The sequence below is a fragment of the Caloenas nicobarica genome, chromosome 1 (assembly GCF_036013445.1).
Source record: "Caloenas nicobarica isolate bCalNic1 chromosome 1, bCalNic1.hap1, whole genome shotgun sequence".
In the NCBI taxonomy this organism is placed as follows: domain Eukaryota; kingdom Metazoa; phylum Chordata; class Aves; order Columbiformes; family Columbidae; genus Caloenas; species Caloenas nicobarica.
The window spans coordinates 32,405,601-32,424,273 of record NC_088245.1 but is presented as its reverse complement, the minus strand read 5'-3'; the positions used below and the strand labels follow the sequence as shown (position 1 = coordinate 32,424,273).

Here is an 18,673-nt window from a genome sequence, read left to right as displayed (position 1 = left end):
GATGCTTCTCTGTCCCTGAAATAGGATCCTCAGGATCAGAAATGGGGAGAGACTGAGAGTCAAGAAAGAACAGTTGTTAAGAAAGTCTTAGTTAGGATTACGGACATGGAGATGTTCCTTCCTTTTCCCTTTTTTGTTTTGTTTTGATTGGGTTTTGGTTTTGTTTTTTTTAATACTCAAATTTACTAGCGTGCCTCATGCAGCTGAAGTACTTGAAGTTAACATAGTGAGTTTTAATTAAGCTAATTAAATATAAATTGAAATTGGTTGAATTGCAATCATACATTTAAAATGCAAAAGTGATGTAAGGAAAAAGGGAGAGCATTTAAGAAATAAATAAAATAGAAGTCTTGGACTGAAACAGCAGTATTGAGATCTGCATTAGGAATTGCTATTTGAAATTACTAGGCTACTTTTTTTTTTAATGCTTCAAAGAGTTAATTTTTTCACAGAATTGATTCAGTAGGTAGGACAGCAAATTAAGAAGGCTTGATTATTTTCAGCAGATTTCTTCAGTACCCTTTGGGAAAAGGATGTCCTTTTCTCTTTGCCTTAAAACTTGTATGTTATTGCTGGAAACGATCATAAAAATCTGCATGCACACTCCATATGATCCATAAGTTCCAGGCACGGCACTTATGCAGGTTGATAATATTGAACTTTTCTTTCTATTCCCATGTTACAGAGCAGCAGATTGTCAGTTTTCTCTTAGATTCTTCAGTCACACTACTTCAGCCTCAGGGGAACAAGACGTCAAAGCCTGTCTCTGTCCTAGCGGAGGAAAGGCATGAGGTGTTTTGGCTGAAGTGACTGGGAACCAGTTCTGCTTCAAAGAAAGTCAGATGGTAGGATAAAGGTTAGGGCTTTGCCGTTAGCACACCTGATCACATGCGATGTCATTATTTTATTGCAACTTGAGCTGGTGAAAGCTGTGGAGTCACTTAAATACATAAAGCTATGCTGTTCATAACCGCTTGTGTAAATTCAGCTGCCTTGTGACAGATTTTCATGGTAGTCAAAGGAAAACAGTAAATTGAAAGTACATTATACTCATCACTAGCAAAAATATGATGACAAGTCAAAGTGTTCTTTGTTTGACGTTGTTGCTGTCGTCGTGAAAATCAGACAATTGAAAGAATAGATGAGGAGACTTACCCTATCAACATTGTGAAATACTCAGCTCTGTACTTAATTTAAATCACAGCATATGCCAGGAATACCAGGGTTACACTGTGAACACAAAGTCCCATTCAAACACTATACTAGCAGTCCTAGTGAGGTTTTGAGATTAAATAATACCTTCTGTGAGTTAATGCTATCTGTGCTGTGAATTCAAAAGACAGACACCAACATCTTCATTATTGAACATCATACTCTACTTACAGTTGTTGCTTAAGGCTGCTGCAGAGATCGATACTTTTCTGGTTCAAATTTATAACTTTGTATAGCCGCAGTAAAGACAGACTTAATTTTCAAAAATAAAAGCCTTCACATGTGCAACACATCCATATTGCTGCACAGTTGCATTACTCACAAGGTCAACTTTTAAATAATCTTAAGGTAATGTGTTCAGCTATTTTAATGTAAAACATACTAGGAAACACTCTACCATAAATACTTTTGGTACGTTACTTGAGTATTACATGTTGCACGTAGCAGTCTCATATACACATCTGTGTTCTCCAGAGCTCCTAAAAAGTAGGAGGAAGACAAGATAATAAGGTGGCGTGTGTGCTTTTAATATGATGTTTGCTTTATTTAGGCCAAGATTGAAAAATGTGGATCGAAGTAGTGCTCAGCATTTGGAAGTTACCGTTGGAGATCTGACAGTCATAATTACAGACTTTAAGGAGAAAACTAAGTCACCACCTGCTTCCAGTGCTGCTTCTGCAGATCAGCACAGTCAGAGTGGTTCTAGCTCTGACAATACAGAGAGGGGAATGTCCAGGTCATCTTCACCCAGAGGAGAAGCGTCATCACTGAATGGGGAATCTCATTAAAGTTTATTTTCTCCAGTTTCTTTAGTGTCTTCTCTTCAAAACATGCAAATACATGACTTCTGTCACCTGTTACCACATTTTCATGACAGATTAGCCATGCATAATTGGTATGTTTACTGGAACATAATTTATGCTGTTTAAAAAAAGAAAAAAAGTGCAGTGGTAGAAACAATAATTTAAATGCAATCAACAAATGCTTAGAAAGCATTTTCAGTCCAACTTTTTAATCTTCATGTGTAAAGGTGCCATGAAAATGTGGTTTGAATGTTCATTATGCAGTGTTATTGGTAAGTCCATTTTCACTTTTAGTTTAGTGAATTCTAACACAACTCTTGGCGTCTCTACTATTGGCATGTACTGAATTTAAATTTTTATAACATAGTTCAAGCTGCCTAAATATGTATTATTTGAGAATTGTGAAACATAGTTATATGTATGCAAGTCAAAGATCAACTTAATCAACTATTGCTGCAACAGAATTTTCATAATAATTATCTTCTTAAAAACACCTGCTGGTACTTGGTGTGGTTAAATAGGAAAAATGTTATTAAATAAAACATTTGTATGAATTTTTGCCAATGTTTGACACATTTTACTAGATTACTTAATTATGTTGATGGTTTTACCAATATTTTTCACACTTAAAACACTTATTGTAATGTTTACAAGCAAAATAGAAAATACATTCTGAGCATTGATTGGTTAACCTTACAATTCAGGTAAAATACTACATTGTCACTGTACACTGGTATTCTGTGTTGTGTAACAAATACTGAACCTCAGATGACGACGCATTTGGCAAAAACTAACATTCGGAAATATGAAAGTTTGGAAAAGCTTTAAAAATAACAAGTGCAGTTCTCATTTCTGCTAGTGCTGTTTCCTTGCCCCAAATTTATCTAGTGTCTTATAGTCACTTAGCATTTCATTACAGGAATATCAGATGTTGTACAAGAATAAGGAAATAACTATATTATTAATTTTTTTTCCTGTATAAATTTATTTGATATTGATTTGGCCTGTTAAAATATATTATGTCATAAACCGTATGAAAAAACTCAGTAGCCTACTTTATGGCATAAACTGTCAACATTTACACATTTAGCAATATACCGATACAGAGCAGAACTATTTACAATCCAATCTGGTATTATGTAAAATTACCAATAAAATATTTTTGTGAATACAGATTTTGCATTTATGTTTACAACCAATAAGTGTTTCGATACACAAATACAATCCATGTATAGATTTTAAATTATATATTCAGGTTCAGTACAAAAGTCTATCTAGCTCCTTCTAGTGAGACAGTCCACTTACATTCCTGTAATTCTTTTCTTTTTCTTTCAAATTACATATATTTTTAAGCCCATGTAAAAGTTGGATGGACCTTCTTGGTAGAGAACCCAGCCCCAAATCATTATCAACATACGATAAGTCATCTTAACAGCTAAAACAATGGATTTTTGTAGCCCCTGACAATTGTGATGTTTGGTGGTTTCTTGTAGTAATGTATTTTTTTGTTTTTAATGCAGTACTTCTACAGGCACAATGGTACTGTTTTAATTTGTAAGATGCTAGTTGTGAAATACAGTTAGTTGCATAAAATGAAAGTCTGATGTGATATCTGAGAACATACATACCTCATTCCTTGGTGTTGCTGTTTAAACTTTTTAGACATCAAATGTTAATTATAGGCTGTTTCAGATGGATAACTACTGACCTGTTTATTATGTATTCTGCTTTATCTTACTAAATAGTATGTCTGTTCATTGCCATTACCTGGCCACATCTTAGTATCTATAAAACAATGCATTTCAAGGTTCTTAAATGTTTTTTTGTGCAGGGCTGGTGTTCAGAATAACACACACTAGTTTTCAAAAGAAAAATACATACTTCTCAACTTTATTTTTTTATATTTTATTTTTAGGTGGGACTATTTGCAGAATATATGGATGTAATGGATTACAAGAGAGCTGAAACTGTTTAAATTAAGCAGTTTAAGGATAGCAAATCTCATTGCAAGATGTTTTATGAAATGTGTTTCTATTTTAAAATGTAATGAATGCTAACACATTTCAAAATTCCTTGCAAGCAAATAATAATCTATTACCAGTAGTTCACTAACTGGGAAACGCATTTTCATTTAAATTTATGTGAATAAACCACCCAGCTCTGCCAACAAGAGGTCTCCTTGTATCTTCAGAAATAAGTAGCCATTTGGTTTGGAAGGGAGGATGGTGTGGATTTTGTTATGATTCAACTGCCTCTAGAGAATAATCTCAAAAAATGTGGTACAAGTATGGTTATAATCAAAAACAATGCAGAAAGTCTCACTGTTCTTTGTGGAATAAGACACAGAAAAGCAATTTCTAACCACAGGTACAACACAAGTCAGCTAAGATCTAAAAACTGAGCTGTGGTGGTTTTAATTGAACTCGTTACGTTGCCAGTGTTTACCTTGCAATGATACCTGTTTTGGCATTAAAGTTAAGATACTTTTTGCCTGTTTGTGATTAAAGGGATGTGACAACACTGACAGCAGAGTAGACAAATTCTAAGTAGAATATGGCATTTGACTCTGTTCAGAATGTTATGATTTAAATGAACTTCACTTTCATAATTTCTAAATAATTTTGACTTGTAGTAGTCCTAAGTCCTTTTTCTAACTGTAAATATATTTAAAAGCATCTTTACTCCATTTATAAAAAGTGAAAATTTAATGTTGTAATGTGTTTTGATTAGCTGTTTTTCTCTGTGACTGCTTTCTGCATCAGAACTGTTATTTGTTAAATCTATACATGCACTAATTTTCAACAGCCATACATCCTGGGTTGTTCATGAAAAGTTGACCCAACAAAGACAAATGTGATAGTGTTCCGTGTAAATTAGTTCCTTTATGTGCTGATTGATTGTCTGGTTTCAGAAAGGAAAAGGGGGTAGAAATGGGGAAAACAAAGTATAAATAGTTCATTGATATAATGTACAGTTGTGTACAAAAATGTAATTCAGTCTCTTATCTTCCTCACTTTGCCACTAATTACAGGTGGTATAAGGAAAAGAACAAATGTACAGTTGTAGACTGTGATCCTCTTTTTCTCCTGAGTTTGAATCTACCTATTGGAGATAAACAAAAGTTGTTCTTAGTAGCAGGATAAATTATGCCATATAAAATCTTGATTCTAACAGAAGCTGTAGTAAAAAAAAAAATTATTACATAAGTTTTGTAATTCTTGATATTAGAAGTCTTGAGATGAAAACTATGACTGAAGTTTTAACCTATTATATGTTTCTCTAGATATTTGATGTTTGGGGGCATAGATTGTAAAATCTCAAAAATGGTTTGATTTTATAATTTGTGCACTTTACTTTTTTTTTTTTTAATATTACGGGTAGCACATTTTTAGGTAGCCATGTAAGATAGAATACTTTTTATAATTTGTTTCCACCAGTTCCCTATAGTGTTGCGGCGTACACTTGACACAAGCATGTGGCTCTAGATTCTTTAATTTGTCTCTCTCCTGTCTCAAAAGCCTGCCAGTTTCCCACATTATGCTGATTGATTATACTTTTGTTAAATGGGATGGATTTGGCATGGAACTGTCTATTGTGTACCTTTTATGTACATCCGGGGTTCTTTAACTGTATCTGCTTGGGTTTTTTTCTGTCAAATGCCTTTATTTGACTCTGGTCTCTACTAAGGAGTCTGGGTATACTTCCTTTCTAATATCAGAAACTATATGGAAATAGAAATGCATGTTAATTTAATTTCTCCAAAAGCAACAGCAAGTGCTATACTTGTAGTAAATTTGTCTTGTGCTTACTCAGGAATAAGATAGGTAAGATAAAAAGTTAATGCTGGTTTCGGCTAAAGAACCAGTCGAATACGATATTTTGCAAGAGTGTACTTTAATCTTTATGTTAAGATTTGGCTGTGCTGGAAATACTGTTTGAGCTTTCAAAGGTTTTTCTTACCTGAAATTATGACCCGACTTATATCAAAGCAGTGTCAATTTGAAAGAGTGTAACTTCACAAACTAGCAAAAGCTGTACAGTAAAACCAGTCAAAATGAGGAAGCTTAGTTGGTTTTCTTTTGTACTGTCAAACTTAAAAGAGACTTGAGATCTATCTAAAACAACAAGCAGATATTGAGCTTAGTTTGGCATCTACAGAAGAACCCATGTTTTAATGAGAATTAACAGGATTTAACTACTGAGTTTAACTTGTGAAGTATTTTTCTGATTTTAATTACAAACCAGTCCTTTACAGACGTTATTGTAACTTCTGTCTAGATGGTTACGAATGGAGTAAGTGGTGCAACAGCAATGGATGGCTGCACACTTGCTAGTAAAGGATATTATCCAACAGCAAGTGATGTGTAAGTGACATTCCTAAGACATGACACAAGATTGTGATATGTGTATGAACAAGGCCTAGGAGTCCAGGTGTCCCCATCCCGCCCCGCCTAAACTATACTGCTGCATTCAAACAGTGAAAGAAAATGCAGCAAATAAATGAGTGTCAGATCCTAGAGTCCTAGAAACGCTGGAGCTGTTTACAGCTTCTGTTTAACTCTATCAGTGAAAGTTAAAATAAGCCACCACTGTATAACACGTAATCCCTTGGGAAATGTTTTCGATTGTAATCTTGCCCTTTTTATTGTGGGAAACAGTTAAAAGTCATCTAACAGAACTTGCTCTGTCTACTATCACAGGGAATTTTAAGAGCAGAAACTTAAATATGTGTAGGAAGTTATAGCTTTATTTTTAAAGAGTTAAACATGGAAGATGAAGGGCAAAAATATATTCCATAGCTCAGATGACTATTAGTAAGAATGACCACAAGAGATTGCTGTACCATTTGGGGTTCGTAAAAGACAAAATGGTAACGTTATCTAATCACTCCTTGTCCCATTTGTTAAAAAATGAAATTGCCACCAGAAAAAATATTGTTCCAGTAACAATGGTTTAAAGAATAGTTCCAAAATGTTAATTATTTTGTGGAAAGTATGGCATATTTTGAAATACCTGAGCACAAAGCCCTTTGGGACTACATTTTCAGGATCTAGGCCACCTGGAAAAGCGTAATCTTTAATTACACTGATCTCTGTGTATAAATATTGATCTTAGTCAAAGTGCTTGCAAAGTGAACAAGCTCCCTTAAACTTTAAGATTTTAAGGAATGTGGCTTTAGACGAATGGAGCTCTAATTTACAGTGAAGTTATTGAGAAGATGACTGAGGAGAAGAGAGCATTAATCTGTTTTTTGATAACCTGCTAGCCATGTGCTCATAATTTTCCTCTTCTGTGTGAATAAGCAAAAGTATACAGAAACAGGAGATATATGTATCCAGGGCTAATGAAATTTGGCTCTTTACTGCCTTCCCAAGCTCACGACATTCTAGAAATGCTGTTTGGTTCAAAGGCAGTCGCAGATACTTTGTCACTAGAAAGGATGGAGTTGTTCAGTCATGCAGCATCTGTTAGTTGAGTGGTCAGACCAATTCTACTTTCTGAGTACCCACTTACAGAATACAGAGATCTAATTTGCTATTTATATGCATCTAATATGTAACTACCATCCATGAATAATCTATTTCAAGCTAATCCTTCTTTGCACAGAATAAATCAAAATGCTTCAATGCCAAACCCAGTTCCTGTCGGCACAGATCTGAGCAAGAAAATCTGCCATCTGACTGATTGTCTATTACTGTAACAGCCTTCAGCTATGAATTAATCTAAGCAAGGGAAATCTCTTCAGATTACATGTGTTGAGTGTGCTCCCATCTCTGAATGAAACACATTCTGATTCCTTCTCTCTTTTTAATGTTTTTTTTTTTTAAAGAACATCTATTGTACAAGTGGATGCAGTGAGTTTGAAATAATTTATTATGCCTGCTTTTGTAAGTGGGTAATTTGACTGCTGTTCCCAGTTTTTCACCTATATCTTGGTTTCTGTAAGACCAACAATGGTATGTGGAGCTTAGAGGTCATCTATCAGTTTTGTCACCATTGTCCTTGTTTCTTTATAATTGACTTATTGAGCAGATTCTTGCTGAGCAAATTTACTGGTATCAATCCTGCACCATTCACGTATTCTGGCTGAGGGAGCTGGCATTCTGGGGTGCCAATTACAGGGCTTTCTATCTATGTTTCTGCAAACGGTCTGATTCTATTGCTGGGAGGCTTCCAAACATGGGAAAATAAGCAAAATGCTTTCCAGCTGATGGAGGCGTAATGTTGCCAAGTAACTTGCAGTACCTGGAGGCTTTTTGAAAGGTGCAAGAAAATCCTCTCGGTGCCGGCTGGAGGAAGAGATCTGAGGAACGTGCACAGATACTGAGCACTTTCTCAGCTTTTCTACAGAAATTTTGAGTAGCTTCTGTTTCTAAAATGCCAAACACCTTCAAAAACCCTCCGTCGAATAAAAAGACAGAGGAGAAGCAGGGGAAAGAACCAAGAAAATGTATTTTCAGAATAATACCTAGAAAAGCCACTATATAATGGCTTCTTTGTGTGTTTAGTATTCCTTTCTCTGTGTACCGTATTGGAAGTAGGCAGCATCCCACACTTAGAAGTGTGGTTTGCTGTATAATTCTTGATACCTGTTGGTTCAGTGACTTTTGGCCTAAAGATAGATGTAGGTTTTTGTGAATTTCATAGTAAATACCATGAACACTTTTGGATACAGGTCATTTATTGAAAGGGCAGAAGTTTTGATTAAAGAGCTAGTCAGGAAGAAAATAAATTCCTCTAGTACATTTAGACACTACCCAATTTTGAAGGGTCTGATTCCTGGACTACTAGAAAAAGGATAAATTTATGTTGAAAGGGTAATAAGAACACAGGCTAGAATGGACGTGAAGAGTTCTTCTGAAGAGTTTTGTGCCCAGTAGTTCATATGGCTGTTTTCAGTGATTATTCCACACTTTAGCCCGTTAATCTTGAAGTGTTGGTAGAGCATCCTCACAGACAAAACTACCAACAGTGCTGTCAGATGCTCTTAAAATTTACTAAGTGCCTTACACAGAGCATCACTGATGCAATGGTTTGATTGAAAGGAAGCTTGATGAAAGATTTACTCCTCTGGATGGAGTCACGGGTTAGCAGTTGTAACCAAGGTGAGGTTCCTGGTTATAACACACTAGAGTCTTATATTGTATTGCTGATACAAGTACCCAATAAGAAACAGTCCAGAAATTTGTGAGGCTTTCAGTTGGTATAACATTCTTTGGAGGGTAATTTTTTATTCTAGTCAGCAGTGGTAGCCTACAGGAATATCACAGAAGTATACAAAACTTCTGAGTATTTCTGGATGGTTTCACACTTCTCAGTTTCTCAGACAAGGACAGTATTATCCTTGGGAAGCAGTATGTAAGCTGTTTTTATTCATAGTGTTTATGTTTATCCAACAGTAGTTTTTAAGGATTTTTATTGTCAGAAAAAGGGCTTGTTTTGAAAATAAAAATCTTACCTACTAGGTGTCTTCCCCAAAATGAGTAAGTGCCTTTTCTGTTCTGACCCTTAGAAGTATTCACTTTGTCAGATTGAATCTGAATGTCCTGCATAAACCAACTATTAAGTACTGAGTGTTACCAATGGCTTGAAATCTTTCCACTGAAAGAACAGGAGACAGAATGTAAGCCACTTGAATTATTTTGAGACCTGATGTTACCAGAAGTTTTGTAACTGCTATGAGTAGTATACTTCTAAGAACAGTGTTACTTTTCAGGAACTTGACACTGATAAGAAATAAATATTTATTAAAAGAAATACATTAAATAAATATTTACCCATTTAAGTAAGAGAAAATGTTACACCATGAGGGCAACAGTCTTGCTTTTAGCAGTCCTGACTACTTAATGGAGAGTAAAACTGAGGCCCTGGACTCTGACTGTAAAAGAATGTGTGGTATTTGTGAGAGATTGGGACTGTGAATCTTAAGTCCACATTCTAATAAAGTAATTCTTCCTACCTAAGTTTTGACCAATTCTCAAGCAGAAAAGAAAGCATGAGCAGATATCAGTAAGAGGCCCTCTGTTTTTATTGGTGCTGCTTCCTATCTCTAGAGGATTTTTTTTTTTTTTTTAGCTTTGCTCAGGACTGGTACAGCTGAAAGTATATTTTCCCTTCATTCTTAAGTCTAGACTTTGAATGGAGTTTCTCTGAGACACTTTTTGTAGTGAAACCGTATTCCCTACAAATATTGAAGACAAAAATAAACATCTCCGTGAACAAAATATTGTGTGTGGTTTTAATTTTTTTAATATATATGTATCTATTATAAAAATTCTAAAGGTACTCTAAGAAAAATGAAACCAGTGTATCAGCCTACACTTAACAGGTCTCTGTGTAGCAGTCAGAAAATAGTTTGCATCATAAGATGCTACAAATTTTCTGTCTGATAAACTATGTTCAATTTCAGTTAAGTTCTCCTTTAAATAAATATGACAATACATTGCATTTAGCCAAGTATATAGTAACCCATTAGGACACTGCCCTAAACTGGCCCCTTCCTGACCTCAGTTCAAAGGCATTGTTAAACAATTTAAAATTCTGAAAGCTTGGCAGAAAAGCTGTGGGGAAGTGACAAGAAAGAAGGAAACAGTAGGGATCACAGTGCAAAGGTAATTTTTCCAAAACAAATGCCACACAATGATAATGGAATTGTTTAAAAATGAACAACTCTATAGTTATTGCACATTGTTTCATTACATACAGTTGTTTTCAGATGAGTGTAAATATGTGTTTGAAGCCCAGAATAGTGACACATATTGAAATGCCTTCTCCAGCAATAAATTAATACTTCTTGCCTGTAAAGAATCTGACAAGCAAGTATTTTCGGTGAAAACTATTGTGAGTGCACTATATTCATTCTTGACTTCCAGTGGTGATGCTTAGGGTGTGTTATGATAAATAAAATGGTAAATAAAATGATTAAATTGTTCAGAACCCTTCTCTGAATGTGTTCTTTGTACTGGTTAGGAGAAAGTGCAAGAAATAAAAGTGGACAATTTGGGGATAAACAGCAGACTTAGGGAATTCGATCTCAAAATGTCAGCAAGCCTCTGCTAATTTATGGGCACAGGTGATCCATCACAGCTGAAAGGAGTAAGTGAAAATTGAGATACTCCTGAGAGTACTGCTGGTGAGGCAAGAAATCATGAAAGCATCCATGCTTGCAAATTAAAGTAACATCTGAGGTAAGAGGCTTGAGAAGAAGGCTTAGTCTAAGGCTTCATGGAATCATTTCAGTTGGAAGAGACCCTCAAGGTCATCAAGTCCAGCTATTAACCTGACTCTGGCATTAAACCATGTCCCTAAGAGCTTCATCTGTACATGTTTTAAACACCTCCAGGGATAGTGACTCAAGCACTTCCCTGGGCAGCCTGTTCCACTGCTTCACAACCCTTTCCATGAAGAATTTTTTCTTAATATCCAATCTAAACTTCCCCTGGCACAACTTGAAGCCATTTCCTCTCATCCTGTCACTTCCTACTTGGGAGAAGAGACCGATACCCTCCATGCTACAACTTTCTTTCAGGTAGTTGTAGACCACGATAAGGTCTCCCCTCAGCCTCTTTTTTTCCAGGCTGAACAGCCCCAGCTCCCTCAACTGCTCCTCATCAGACTTGTGCTCCAGGCCCATCACCAGGCCCATCACCAGGCCCATCACCAGGCCCATCACCCTCCTCTGAACTCTCTCCAGCACCTCAATGTTTTTCTTGGAGTGAAGGGCCCAAAACTGAACACAGGATTCGTCTCGTATATATGACTACTCTTGTAGCTAAAGGAGATTCTAAAAAATGCTCTGCATGTGTTGTTTCAAGTTATCTTCAAGTTATATACAGTTCCTGTGTTCAGTTATCTCTGAATTGTCTGTTGTTTGTGTTGCTTTGCAGCGTGAAGTAAATCCTACAAGGCATTCTTGAAAGAAGGTGGTTCCCTTGCTAAGACAGTTGGAGTTTCCTAGTTGTGTAGCAGGTGACTGAAGTGTTGGCCATGAGTACGTAAACTCATCCTTACTCCAAGGAGGCAACAGGTGAGGCTGACACATCCTCAGGTGCAAGATGCTTCTAATGCTGCCCTGGAAGTGTTGTGCATGGATCCCAAAGTGCAGGCAGCAAGTGGTCTCAAACTGTTGATATAACTACCAACCTTGGTACTAGTGGAAACGCTGACCTGTACAAGACTCAGATACCAGAATAAGGCTATTGTCACTAATTAAGGGAGTCTAATTTAGTCTACTTACTCATCTCTAGAAAAGAAGGAATTCAAAAGAGGAGAGCAAGCTGCAGAGCCTTTATATTACCCTTCTATTCATTTCTTTCCTCTGTTGACTGTTTGGTAAGTCTGCTACACAATTATGGGTCTGAAGATCAAATTTTTTAAATTCCACACTAATGTTTTGGCAGCCATGGGAGATCACAGCATTCTACTACAGGCCTGGTGCCTGGAGATAGCTTAGGACAGTGTCCTATTTTATTTTACCATTTCTTGACCTGAAATAAAATAAGAGTGGGGGAAAAAAAAAAAAAAAAGAGGTCTTTCTGAAATTACAGATAAAGAACAGGTGAAGGAAGGCACAGTAATGTATTAATGCAACGATGAGCCAGCAGTGTTTGAAGGTATCTTAGATGTTTCAGGCTTTAAGTTCTGTACAACATAATATCCCAACTACTTGCTGACTCTGCTACCACTTGGGCAGTGGAATATGATAGCTTGAGAACACAATTCTAATGACAAATCAGATAAATCAGTATAATGTCTGCACATTCCAGGGAATGGCACAGGACTGTGTGAGGTAAGCTGACTGCTCACCGTAATTACTTCTGTGGACTTCAGACATGACTAAGACTATTGACCAAGTATAAGGGTACTTGGTACCTAAAGCCTGTTATGTACCCCAGGCATTTGTTATGTGGCTGTTCTGTCCAGTTTTAAAAGGGACAATCAGTACAAAAGAAACTATTAATGTCTTGCCTCTTCTTCCTGGTAATTCAAGCACTAAATGCTTTAAACAGCTAGCACTTTTGACTGCCCTAATCTGGTTTTTGATTTAGTAATTATGGAAATAAAGCAACCTCTAGAGAAAAGGATATGGAGAGGTGAACGATAGGACTCTCTTTCTGTATCCTTGACATGTCTCTACATTGGTTTACAATGTTAAGCCCTACTTGAAGAGGACCAGGGAGCAAAGGCAGGGTACAAATAAACAAAATAAAATGTAAAATAGCAAGTGGGCGTGCTAGAAATTGACAAAGTAAATCGGCACTTCATCTGATTTGACTGACGGCTTCCCAAAACCTCTCCTTACTGAATGACCATCTGTCATCTTTTCCATTCCAGGCTGTTGCAAAATAGGAGCAACCAGCTACCTGGCTCATGGCCTCCAGTGCATCATCTGGCTTGCACTGCTGAAGGGCTCTGAGAGACCCTGACAACTCTCCTAAACCTCCTCTTCCTCTTGGAGGGGCACCTGGTGGTTCCTATATAACTTTTTTTTTTTAATTTTAGCTCTTTGCTGCATGCAGTTTCACTCTCCTAGCTATGCAGGCTTTTTGCGCTTGGAAATAATAAATACATAAAGTGTATAATTTTTTTACATCATATATGAAAAATGTTAACTAAAATAAAGCAGTTGTTTTCAGTCTGTGGTCTGAGGATCTCAAGAGCTAATGCATTCCTTCCAAGAATCTTCAAAAAAGCTGCTAGGATGAACATATGTATTACATGTAGCATTGAATTCACTGTGTAGCATCTGCACTGTTACTGTAAAGCGGAAAAGGTATTAAACACCTTACAGGATTAATTTCAGATTAGTTGATGTCCTTTGTCTTAAAAACCGAACTTACAGCCATAATGGAAAGTTGCTATTGTGTATGATTACCGTCAGTAAATATTTATTGTCTTACAAGAAAAAAATGATGTTGTATTGTAGAAACTTAAAGACCCTGATCAGGGTGTCAGAGGACTCAGAGCACTTGATGCTGTAGCGAACAGCAGGACAAGGTAAGGACTTTTAAACTTGAGTATAGTTATATATAAACAAACAGCCAGGCCCGCTTGCCTTATTTCTGTATTTTTGTACATGGTACATATTTGCATAAGAAGATAAGTTTGCTTTGACTCCTCCCAGGAGTATTTTAAACACAAATACCTCTGCCAGGTATGGTCCTTGGGGAATTTCAGATAAGGCAAAGAAACCAAAGCCCAACATGGAGAATCCCATTTGGACTGGTGTTTTGGAGCTCCAGATCTAGAAATCTTTACAGGAAAAAAAAAAAAGTTTTGACAGACAAATACAAAAAAAAGAGATAAAAAGAAAATTATCTTTTTGGTCCTAGAAAGTATTCTTTCTGCTTATTTAATGTAGTAAAGCACTAAAAATTGTGCAAGTCTACATATATAGATGCATATTTATTTATTTGGGACATGGAAGTTGAACTTTCTTAAGAGGAACACCACAAATATTTTGACTGTCTACTGCTTAATAACTTAGATTTGTTCCCAGAGAATCTATTAAATAGATTTGGAAGTAAATTGTACTATTGACGAAGAAACAATTGATTCAAATTAGACGAAACTAGGAATTTTGCAAAGTATCACGCCACTTCGCAAACTGCTTACAATGCAGCTTATTTAATTTTGTGTACTATGGGCCTCGGGTGTGTATATTGCTGATACCAAGAGTAATTGCAAAATATTGTAAGCTCCTGCTTATAGTCCAAATAGGTTAAACACAAACTACAATGCAAAACATTGAGAGCTAAAAAGGGAAGAAATGGAAGAAGACAATAATATTTTGGTCGTCAATAGAAGTTGATTTTGAGAATTTTTATTAACATTTTTAACACTGGTGGCCAAGGTAGGGCAATTTGAAGAGTAGAAGGCAGTTGTAACAAACTAAATCCTTGTCTTAAAAATGAATTGGATTGAAAGAATAATGATGTCTGGCAGCAGCAGCAAAGGGACACTAGACCAAGAAGTCTGATGATGCCATGTGCACAACACATGGTAGTAAAGCAGTTTCTGCTTGCTTACCCAGCCTTGCATCTATCACAGCAAAGTGTTGACACTGCAGGTTGTACGAAAGGGCACGTGAACATCAAAGAAAGTGTCTTGCCTTTGAAAAAGCCTTAACTGGTCTGCACACAAGGCAGCATTGACACAAATCTGTCAACACAAAATCTTATTGCTTCACCAACTTAACTAATGGTTTGACTTCCTGAAAGAACAAAACCCAAAAGAATGATACAAATGCATGTGGTCAGGACTGGGTTTTTTAATTAGCAGAAAGCTGGAGTGGAAATCGATTTCTCTCTTTGTTCTCTGTGTTGCATCAGATAATCCCCTTCCATAATTGTGAATAATTCTTTTTTTTTTTTAATTGGTCTAATTTATCTCTTGATTTAATGAGTTGTTAGAATTTTGGTTTCATTTCTGACATACAGTAACTGCTTTTATGACCCTTGAACACACTTGCAGAAGTATAAGGTGCTGATTCTTTAAAAGAAAAACCAATTGCCCTAACTACTTATCTAACATTTGTAGTTCACTGAGTACAGTTTTCTGGATTTCAGCTATTTTCTGAACATAGTAAGTAGAACTGAATCCTAAAGATACATAAGTTACCATGGCTAAGTAACTGAATTCCATGGAAGAAAATGATTTCAAGATTGAATATTGGTAATAAATGGAGAAAACCTTGCAACTAATTGTACCTCTTCATGTTTTAAGTTTATTAAGGACTAGCAAATGCTGTATCATAAAATGTTACATATTGTTCATTAACTGTTTACAGTGAGTAATAAAGATACATAATTATTTCTCTTTAAAGAATTTTAAAAAGCCAAATTAGCTAATTGGATACCATCCAATAGTGTTTTTACTCAAGGATGCAACCTAAGTATGATATTTTGGTGACTTTTGCTTATCTTTGTTATTCACAAGGCTGAGTTTCTAGTGAGAAGCATTTTATCTTTTATCAGGTCAACTGATAAAACATGTTTTGCTTTCTCTGAGAGACTGCAAATAATAAGATGTAGACATTAACACCTCGTAAATACATTTAACTTTCCATTTAGCTATAGCTTTATCCAGCATGACTGTACATAAGGGTAGCAGCAAACAATCATTGAAGCTTAAAGAACGTTTTAAAAATAAGTACCAAGGCCTCATAGTAGTTCTGAAACTGTTTTATTTTCAGGGAATGCTGTTTAATTTCATTGTCTTGAAAGCAAAAGGCTTGTGTGTAAGATTATCCAGTTTTTTTCTCCCCAGTTGCAAAAGATACTAACTTTCTCTCTGACCTTGCCTCGGTTATACTTTTAGAGCACTGCAGGCACATTCTCATTAATTATTCAGGCATTATTGGAGAGCACTGAATGAAGAGAATCCTGTAAATTCCTATTTAGAAAATGGTATGATTGATTTTTTTTTGTCTCCCTATCTCTCTTTAGCACTCCTGATTTCTTCTTTTCTCATCTATGAATATACTTTCTTGTTCTGAAGCACGGAAGTGTTATTGCTGCCCAGCTGCCACATTCATTCTTGGTCCCTCTATAACGCCCTTCAGACTTCATTTTCCCTGACTGGAACACTCTTCGATACAAAAGGCAAGTGTTACACCTCAGTAGTGACTAACTCTTGTTCGCTTTTATGCCCACTGTCAGTAAATACTCCATTATATCTCTCCACTCTGAGTCTCATATTGCTATGTTACTTATTCCCTGCCATATGGACTTGATAGGATAGGATATGGACTTGTAAGGGCTTGTGACATGGGACAGTGAGTGAATTCATGACACAGGTCGGCAGGCAGGTAGGCAATGAGAGCAATGAGCCGGGTTTTGAGCGCAAACACGAATTCAGGGAAGCCGGCAGAACGGTGGGTTCATCCATTGCGGCAGAAAGCACGGAGGAACGGAGAACAGAGGGGCAGAAAGCCCAGCAGAGACTCTGAGCGGCACTTTCAGAGCTGGTTGTTTCTGTGATGCAAGCCAGCACGTGGATCTCACTGACATGAATTTCCCTTCCCTCATTAAAGCAAATTCATCTATGACTCTCCCATCATCAACCTGCCATCACTGGCCTTGAATTCTCATCATTACTCTTCATCATCTCTAGTTCCCTACTTCTCTTGGATTCTTCTTCTTTTTTCCTCAGTCCCAATTTCCCTGCTTTTATCTCTTAGGAATTATCCTGGCGTCTGCGCTGCAAACATAGCTGCTTATCCAGCATCTCTGAAGGCCACTTTTCCTCACTTTTGTTTTGAGGAAGAGGTGATGAACAATTTTGGCAGGACAATTTTGTCATTACTTCTTTTGCAGCTACTAGAGTTGCCAGCTGGCATTCTGCTTTCTGCCTTCTTTTAAACACAGCCAAGAGCAGCAGTAAGCTACCGCTCGGGTTTTGTGGGCATTCACATATCACATACGCCCTCAGGCCGCAGAATCTACAATAGAACTATTTTTTTTAATCCGTATTGTAAATCATATTGGCATTTTTCTTAAAAAGCAGGGTCCTGAATTCATATAATTAAGCGGGGATGTCGTTGCTTATCCTGAAAAAGTTTGTAGAGAAAATAGGAAAGTCCGTAGGGAAAATAGGAAAGTCCATAGAGAAAAAAAGTCCATTTTGTAGAGAAAATGTGAGCTCAATGCACCATAAGGGCAAAAAAGCAAGCAGAACTTTTTCAGATCTATCTTTTGTTTTGTTTTTAAACCAACGTCAGGAGCTGAGGGAGAAGCAGTGGCTGACAACTTTCAAACCTGTCCCTTGGCCACGACGGGTTCGGCTGTTGGGCCTTTGCTAGCAGACTGGGCCAGAGAGCGGGGCTGCCATACTGCATTGGATTCAGCTGAAACCCAACCAACACGCCCCTGTCTAGCAGGACGCACACCTATTATTTCTTCTTCCCCTGCACGCCTGGGCCGGAGGAGAGAAGGGGCGCTGGAGTCCAAAACGATTTGCACACTCGGGTTGTGTGTCCACGAGGAGACAGGACACTGTGTAACCCCAGCTGCCCAACGAACGTGGGGAATGTCCCTGGAGGATGCAGGTGTGAAGCTTTTACATAGGAAAGCTGAAGTTACAACAACAGAAACCCTGAGTGTAGGGAAAAAAAAAAAAAAAAAAAAGGTGTCATTTTCAGGGGACTTGAGCCTCATTTTTGCCCGTGTCGAAGACAGGGCAAGACAGGAGCCTGTGCACTCGGTCACTGCATCTGCTTCGGACATTTGTTCTTCCAACTTCTTCCCGCGGACACATTTTCCAGAGACCGGAGCGGGCAGCGAGACCAGGCTGACCGCAGGGGCCGGGCGGGGACAGGCAGCTTCTCCCGGGCTCTCCCCTGAGGGCAGCGGCGCCCTCGCACTATTCGCCGCGGTGAGAAGGGACGTTCAGCCTGTTTCTCGTTTGGGGCGATTAAACGAGGATTTGTAGCCGCCACTGCGATACGGCCCCGCCCCCCGAGGCCCGGCCCCGCCCCCCGAGGCCCGGCCCCGCCCCCCGAGGCCCGGCCCCGCCCCCCGAGGCCCGGCCCCGCCCCCCGAGGCCCGGCCCCGCCCCCCGAGGCCCGGCCCCGCCCCCCGAGGCCCGGCCCCGCCCCCGAGGCCCGGCCCCGCCCCCCGAGGCCCGGCCCCGCCCCCCGAGGCCCGGCCCCGCCCCCC

The 18,673-nt window shown here is 37.9% G+C and overlaps 1 protein-coding gene across 1 annotated transcript in view; it reads left to right on the top strand.

Moving 5' to 3' along the window:
* Positions 1-10,917, top strand: part of YAF2 (YY1 associated factor 2) — a 35,418-nt gene extending 24,501 nt beyond the window's left edge. The window contains exon 4 of the mRNA XM_065641497.1: positions 1,763-10,917. Coding sequence (XP_065497569.1) covers positions 1,763-2,000 — 238 coding nt within the window. The 3' untranslated portion in view covers positions 2,001-10,917. The remainder of the gene's footprint in view (positions 1-1,762) is intronic.
* Positions 10,918-18,673: the final 7,756 nt, after the last annotated feature.